Source organism: Mandrillus leucophaeus, unplaced genomic scaffold, assembly GCF_000951045.1.
Source record: "Mandrillus leucophaeus isolate KB7577 unplaced genomic scaffold, Mleu.le_1.0 Scaffold46, whole genome shotgun sequence".
Taxonomy (NCBI): Eukaryota; Metazoa; Chordata; class Mammalia; order Primates; family Cercopithecidae; genus Mandrillus; species Mandrillus leucophaeus.
Genome location: NW_012104920.1, coordinates 4,040,874 through 4,049,010, shown reverse-complemented (window position 1 = coordinate 4,049,010; position 8,137 = coordinate 4,040,874). Strand labels below are relative to the sequence as shown.

Here is an 8,137-nt window from a genome sequence, read left to right as displayed (position 1 = left end):
ACCTTTACATGGTTTTCCTAATAAAACCCATCTGTAGTGCAATAAGATGTGGTCTCCATCAGGCTTTTTGTAGTTTTACTATATTCATTAGGTTTCTGCTATCTATTAGAATAGGTCCTGTTTGTAGACTCTCACAGTCCTCAAATTCCTTTCCAATGTGAAGTTTCTGGTGTTTAAGAAAAGCTGTCCGCCCACTGAAGGCCTTACCCTTTGCTACATTCAAAGGGTTTCTCTCTGGTATGAATTCTTTGATGACCGATAAGGTGTGAGTTCCGACTGAAGGCCTTCCCACATTCAGGGCATTCATAGGGTTTCTCTCCTGTATGAATACGATGGTGTCTAATAAGATCTGAGCTTCCCCTAAAAGATTTCCCACATTTGGTGCATACATCAGGTTTTTCTCCACTGTGAATTCTATGATGTCTCAGAAGGTCTGAGCTCTGATTGAAAGTTTTCCCACATTCTTTACATTCGTAGGGTTTCTCTCCTGTATGAGTTACCTGATGTCTGATGAAGTCTGAGCTGCCCTGGAAATTCCTACCACACTGATTACACCAATAAGCTTTCTCTTCCTGGTGAGTTCTCTGCTCTCTCCTAAGCTCCTCATCCTTGCTAAAGGTTTTCTCACATTCAAGTTTTTCTCCAGTATGCAATCTCTGATGTTTGTGGAAAGCCGTGCGCCACATGAAGAGTTTCCCACATTCCTTACATTCATAGGGCTTCTCACCACTGTGAATTCTCTGATGTTGAATAAGGAGGGAACGCCACCTGAAAGCTTTCCTACATTCAGTGCACTGATAGGGCTTCTCTCCAGTATGGATTTTCTGGTGTGTAACAAGGTGTGATCTCTGGCTGAAGGATTTCCCACATTCACTACATTCATGAGGTTTCTCTCCAGTATGAACACAATGGTGTTTAATAAGATCTGAGCTACCCCTAAAAGATTTCCCACATTTGGTGCATACATAAGGTTTTTCTCCACTGTGAATTCTGTGATGTCTCACAAGGTGTGAGCTCCAATTGAAAGTTTTCCCACATTCTTTACATTCATACGGTTTCTCTCTTGTATGAGTTACCTGATGTCTGATGAGGTCTGAGCTGCCTTGGAAAGTCCTACCACACTGATTACACAAATAAACTTTCCTTTCCTGGTGAAGTCTCTGCTCTTCCCTAAGCTCCTCATCTTTGCTGAAGGTTTTCTCGGATTCTTCAAGTTTCTCTCTAGCATGCAGTCTCTGATGTTTGAGGAAACCTGTGCACCACATGAAGAGTTTCCCACATTCCTTACATTCATAGGGTTTCTCACCACTATGAATTCTCCGATGTTGAATAAGGAGGGAACGCCGCCTGAAGGCACTCCCACATTCATTGCACTGATAGGGCTTCTCTCCAGTATGGATTTTCTGGTGTGTAGCAAGGTGTGACCTCTGGCTGAAGGATTTCCCACATTCACTACATTCATAGGGTTTCTCTCCAGTGTGAATACGATGGTGTTTAATAAGATCTGAGCTACCCCTAAAAGATTTCCCACATTTGGTGCATACATAAGGTTTTTCTCCACTGTGAATTCTATGATGTCTCAGAAGGTCTGAGCTCTGATTGAAAGTTTTCCCACATTCTTTACATTCATACGGTTTCTCTCCTGTATGAGTTACCTGATGTCTGATGAGGTCTGAGCTGCCCTGGAAATTCCTACCACACTGATTACACAAATAAGCTTTCTCTTCCTGGTGAGTTCTCTGCTCTTCCGTAAGCTCTTCATCCTGGCTGAAGGTTTTCTCACAGTCAAGTTTCTCTCCAGCATGCAATCTCTGATGTTTGAGGAAAGCCATGTACCAAATGAAGAGTTTCCCACATTCCTTACATTCATAGGGCTTCTCACCACTGTGAATTCTCTGATGTTGAATAAGGAGGGAACGCCGTCTGAAGGCATTCCCACATTCATTGCACCGATAGGGCTTCTCTCCAGTATGGATTTTCTGGTGTGTAACAAGGTGTGACCGCTGGCTGAAGGCTTTCCCACATTCACTACATTCATGGGGTTTCTCTCCAGTATGAATACGATGGTGTCTAGTAAGATCTGAGATGCCCCTAAAAGATTTCCCACATTTGCTACATACACAAGGTTTTTCTCCACTGTGAATTCTATGATGTCTCAGAAGGTCTGAGCTCTGATTGAAAGTTTTCCCACATTCTTTACATTTATACAGTTTCTCTCCTGTATGAGTTACCTGATGTCTGATGAGGTCTGAGCTGCCCTGGAAATTCCTACCACACTGCTTACACCAATAAGCTTTTTCTTCCTGGTGAAGTCTCTGCTCTTCTGTAAGCTCCTCATCCTTGCTGAAGGTTTTCTCACATTCTTCAAGTTTTTCTCCAGCATGCAGTCTCTGATGTTTGAGGAAAGCTGTGCGCCCACTGACGGTCTTCCCACGTTTGTGACATTCATAGGGTTTCTCTCCACTGTGGAGTCTCTGGTGTTCAGTAAGGTGAGAATGCTGCCTGAAGGCTTTTTCACATTCATTACACTTGAGGGGTTTCTCTCCAGTGTGAATTCTCTGATGTGTGACAAGGTGTGAACTTTGACTGAAGGCCTTCCCACATTTATTGCATAAATAAGGCTTCCCCACACTGTGGATTCTCTGGTGTAGGACAAGGTTTGAGCTTCCCTTAAAAGCCTTCCCACACTCTTTGCACTCATAGGGATTCCCGCCTCTGTGAATTTGCTTATGTCTCACCAGATTAGAGCTCTGATTGAAGTCTTTTCCACATTCATGACATATGTAAGGTTTCTTTCCTGTATTAATTCTCTGATGTATAAGATGTGAACTTTGATTAGAGTCTTTCCCACATTCATTACACACATATGGTTTATTTCCAGGATGAATTCTCTGATGTATTATCAGGTTTGAACTCCTGTTGAAGGTTTTTCCACATTCCTTACATTCATAGGTCTTATTTATATTATGAATTTTCTGATGTTGAGTTAATCCTGACTTATGTTTGAAGTTTTGGCCACTAACCTCATATCTATGGGAGCTTTCTCCTGCAGAAAGTATTTTTTCTCCTTCATTACATCCATGGCCAATCTCTCCCACAGTGGCTTTCTTGGGGATAATACGCATTTCCCTGATACCTCTCTCTTGGGAAGGGAGATGTCTCACTGCATCCTTTAAAGGGCTTACCCAGTGCTTCAATAATCTGTCCTCAGAATTACCGGTTTCAACTAACTCACATTCCTGGGTGATCTGTCTTTGGAGTTTTTCGGATGCAGCCCTCGCTGACTCCTTTTCTTCAGAAATTTCCATCTTTGATTTTCGTTCCTTCATCTTATTCCTGTTTTCAGAATCTGAAATGATAAGTAGATCATTCTATGATTCCTAAAATACAAATATCACCTCTTCACTATGCTGGGCAGTCTAAGAGGGAGGAACAAAGAACTCAGAAGACCTTTCCCTGCCAAAGCTGAGATGTGGACTTCACTAGAGACACTGTGGCTATCACAGGAACCTGTGCTACCACATACCCTGTTGGTAAAGAAACCTGCCAGGGTGCAGGCTGGAGCTGGGCTGTGGGAGTGGCCTAAAGGGTGAATTAATTCACTGGGGGAGGAGGGCAATCTGGAGTTGGTCCACAGGAAGTGGCCTGTTGGATGGGGGAGGAACTTGCTAGATGGTGTGGCTGGGCCTGAACTGGTCCATAGGAAGCAGCCCACTAGGGTAAGTGCCACCAGGCCTTCCACAAGTGGATCTGCTAGCAGCCACATCAGTAAATAATGAAAATCAACAAATAAAAATAGAACAGCACACTGGTACCAGGAAAATAAGTTAGTTTCTCTTCCTATGGCCATGCATTGTCCCTTCAGCATCCTCTGTTGACAAAGTCTAAATCTTGTACCAACTGGCAAAGGAAAAATGTTTACAGAATCCAGCTTTGTAACACAAGCAAACAAAGATGGTGGATTTGGAGTTGAGAGGCAATAAATTAATAACTAGCATACTGCTCGTTCCTCCCAATATACCATGATAGTTATGCAAATCTGTACTATGCCTCAGAATAAAAATAATTGGCTGTCATTTCAATAGAAATCAATTCTCTTTTTCTCAGACCTCACATTTTTCTTTCTGATATTCTGATGAAATTGCCTCTTTTTGTATGGCAATTTTATTTCTTCTGAAATTACAAGATAGATGAGCTTATTGCTTTTGAGTGTCCATGTTATCAAATCCCTGACCTTCCCCAGTGGATTAGTTCATTTTCATGTGGCTGATAAAGGCATACCTGAGACTGGAGAGGAAAAGAGGTTTAATTGGACTTATAGTTCCACATGGCTGGGAGGGCCTCAGGATCATGGTGGGAGGTGAAAGGCACATCTTACATGGCGGTGGCAAGAGAAAATGAGGAAGATGCAAAAGCAGAAACCCACGATGAAACCATCAGATCTCATGAGACTTATTCACTACCATGAGAATAGGGGGGAAACTGCCCCCATGATTCAAATTATCTCTCCCCATGTCCCTCCCACAAAATGTGGGATTTATGGGAGTACAATTCAAGATGAGATTTGAGTGGGGACACAGAGCCAAACCACATCATTCTGCCCCTGGCCCCTCCAAATCTTATGTCCTCACATTTCAAAATCAATCATGCCTTCCCAACACTCCCCCTAAGTCTTAACTCATTTCAGCATTAACCCAAAAATCCACAGTTCAAAGTCTCATCAGAAACAAGGCAAATCCCTTCTGCCTATGAGTCTGTAAAGTCCGAAGCAAGCTAGTTACTTCCTAGATACAATCGGTACAGGTATTGTTGGGTAAATACAGCTGTTCCAAATGGGAGAAATTGGCCAAAACAAAGGGGTTACAGGGCCCATGCAAGTTGAAATCCAGCAAGGCAGTCAAATTTTAAACCTCCAAAATGATCTCATTTGACTCCAGGTCTCACATCCAGGTCATGCTGATGCAAAAAGTGGGTTCTCATGGTCTTGGGCACCTCCACCCCTGTGGCTTTGCAGGGCACAGCCTCACTCCTGGCTGCCTTCACAGGCTGGTGTTGAGTGTCTGCGGCTTTTCCAGGCATATGGTGCAAACTGTAGGTGGATCTACCATTCTGGGGTCTGGAGGTCATTGGCCCTCTTCTCACAGCTCCACTAGAAGGTGCCCAAGCAGGGACTCTATATGGCGGCTCCAACCCCATATTTCCCTTCTGCAGTGCCCTAGCAGAGGTTCTCCATGACATCCCTGCCCCTGCAGCAAACTTCTGGCTGGGCATCCAAGTGTTTCCATACATCTCTGAAATCCAGGTGGAAGTTCCCAAACCTCAGTTCTTGACTTCTGTGCACCTAAAGACAACACCATGTAGAAACTGCCAAGGCTTGGGGCTTGCACCCTGTGAAGCCACAGTTCGAGCTCTTTCTACACTGGCCCCTTTCAGCCATGGCTGGAGTGGCTGGGATGCAGCACACCAGGTCCCTAGGCTGGACACAGCATGGGGACCCTGGGCCTGCCCCACAAAACCATTTTCTCCTAGGCCTCCAGGCCTGTGATGGGAGGGGGCTGCTGTGAAGACTTGTGATATGCCCTAGAGACATTTTCCCCATTGTCTTGGGGATTAACATTCAGCTTCTTGTTACTTATGCAAATTTCTGCAGCCTGATTGAATTTCTCTGCAGAAAATGGGTTTTTCTTTTTTATCACATTGTCAGGCTGCAAATTTTCTCAACTTTTATGCTCTGCTTCCCTCATAAAACTGAATCCCTTTAATAGGACCCAAGTCACATCTTGAATGTTTTGCTGCTTAGAAATTTCTTCCACCAGATACCCTAAATCATCTGTCTCAAGTTCAAAGTTCCACAAGTCTGTAGGGCAGCGGCAAAATGCCACCAGTGTCTTTGCTGAAACCTAACAAGAGTCACCTCTGCTCCAGTTCCTGACAAGTTTCGCATCTCCATCTGAGACCACCTCAGGCTGGACTTTTTTGTCTATATTGCTGTTAGGCTTTTGGTCAAAGCCACTCAACAAGTGTGGGGAAAAGACAGAGATATCATACCGTTACTGTGTCTATATAGAAAGAAGTAGATATAAGAGACTCCATTTTGTTCTGTATTTGAGATGCTGTTAATCTGTAACCCTACCCCAACCCTGTCCTTGCAAGAGACATGTGCTGTGGTGACTCAAGGTTTAGCGGATTTTGGGCTGTGCAGGATGTGCTTTGTTCAACAAGTGCCTGAAGGCAGTATGCTTGTGAAAAGTCATCACCATTCTCTTAATCTCAAGTACCCAGGGACACATACACTGCGGAAGGTTGCAGGGACCTCTGCCTAGGAAAACCAGGTAGTGTCCAAGGTTTCTCCCCATGTGATAGTCTGAAATATGGCCTCATGGGAAGGGAAGGACCTAATGGTCCCTGGCCTGACACCCGTGAAGGGTCTGTGACTGAGGAGGATTAGTGTAAGAGGAAAGAAGGCCTCTGGGCAGTTGAGATAGAGAAAGGCATCTGTCTCCTGCGTGTCCCTGGGCAATGGAACCTCTGGGTGTAAAACCCGATTGTATGTTCTATTTACTGAGATAGGAGAAAACTGCCTTAGGGCTGAAGGTGGGACTTGCTAGTGGCAATGCTGCTCTTTATGCACTAAAAAGGTTTATGGAGATGTTTGCATATGCATATCAAGGCACAGCACTTTTCCTTAAACTTACCCATGTCACAGAGATCTTTATTCAAATGTCTTTCTGCTGACCTTCTCCCTACTATGATCCTATTGTTCTGCCACTTCATTTTTCTGAGATGGTAAAGATAATGATCGATAAATAATGAGGGAACTCAGAGACCAGTGCCGGTGCGGGTCCTCTGTATGCTGAGCGCTGGTCCCCTGGGCGCACTTTTTCTTTCTCTATACTTTGTCTGTGTCTCATTTCTTTTCTCAAGTCTCTTGTTCCACTTAATGTCCACAGGTGTGGAGGGGCAGGCCACCCCTTCAACAACTCTCTATGAAGTTCCAAACTTTCCCACATTTTCCTGTCTTCTTCTGAGCCCCCCATACTGTTCCAGCCTTTGCCTGTTATGGAGCTCCAAAATTGCTTCCACATTTGGGTGTCTTTTCAGCAGCACCTCTGGTACCAATTTGCTATATTAGTCTGTTTTCACGCTGCTGATGAAGACATACCTGAGACTGGGAAAGAGGTTTAATTGAACTTACAGTTCTACATGGCTTGAGAGGCCTCAGAATTATGGCAGGAGGCAAAAGGCACTTCTTACATGGTGGCGGCAAGAGAAAGTGAGGAAGATGCAAAAACAGAAACCAATGATAAAACCATCAGGTCTCATGAGACTTGTTCACTACCACGAAAACAGTATGGGGGAAACCATCCCCATGATTCATATCATCTCCCACAACATGTGGGAATTACGGAAGTACAATTCAAGATGAGATTTGGGTGGGGACACAGAGCCAAACCGTATCAGTCAGTCACAAAAACACATTTCTGAGCTCCTTGGGAGCGTGGTCCTGCTGATAGGGACTCTAGTCATTAATCTTCTTGCAGTGAATGAGCAGCAACATGGCACAGTGATTAAGAGCATGGACTGAAGGGCAAACTGCCTGAGTTTGAAACCTGGCTCCACCACTTAATGATGGTGAGACCTCAGGCAAATCACAGAGCTCTCAGTGCCCCAGCTTCCTCATCTATAAAATGGACATAATGATAGTATTTACCTCATAGACTTGTTATGAGAATCAAACACATACAAATATACATAAAACATTTAGAACAGTGCTTTGCATATAGAAAGCACTATGCGTCAGCTGCGGTTATTACTATTATTATTAATATTTACCCTTTAAATATTAAGTAATATGTCCCTAGAACAAAAAAAGGCTGGATTTCCTTCCTTTTTTTTTTTTTTTTAGAGATATGTTCTCACTATGTTGCCCAGGCTGGTCTCACACTCCTGGGGTCAGGCAGTCCTCCTGCCTTCGACTCCCAAAATGCTGGGATTGCAGGTGTGAGTCACTGCACCTGGCCTTGCATTTCATTTAAATACCATACCCTCTCCTGCAACTGAAAGACAGTGGGCTTACTGCTTTTGGGTGTCCATATTATCAAATCCCCAACCTTTATTATTGGAAAGAATTGGCTTT

General features: G+C 44.0%; 1 protein-coding gene across 1 annotated transcript in view; it reads right to left on the bottom strand.

The window, feature by feature from the left end:
* Positions 1 to 414: 414 nt before the first annotated feature.
* Positions 415 to 8,137, bottom strand: part of ZNF594 (zinc finger protein 594) — a 14,038-nt gene continuing 6,315 nt past the window's right edge. The window contains exons 2-3 of the mRNA XM_011994694.1: positions 1,027 to 3,349; positions 415 to 448 (exon numbers count right to left, since the gene is read on the bottom strand). Of these exons, the coding sequence (XP_011850084.1) occupies positions 415 to 448; positions 1,027 to 3,329 (2,337 nt within the window). The 5' untranslated portion in view covers positions 3,330 to 3,349. The remainder of the gene's footprint in view (positions 449 to 1,026; positions 3,350 to 8,137) is intronic.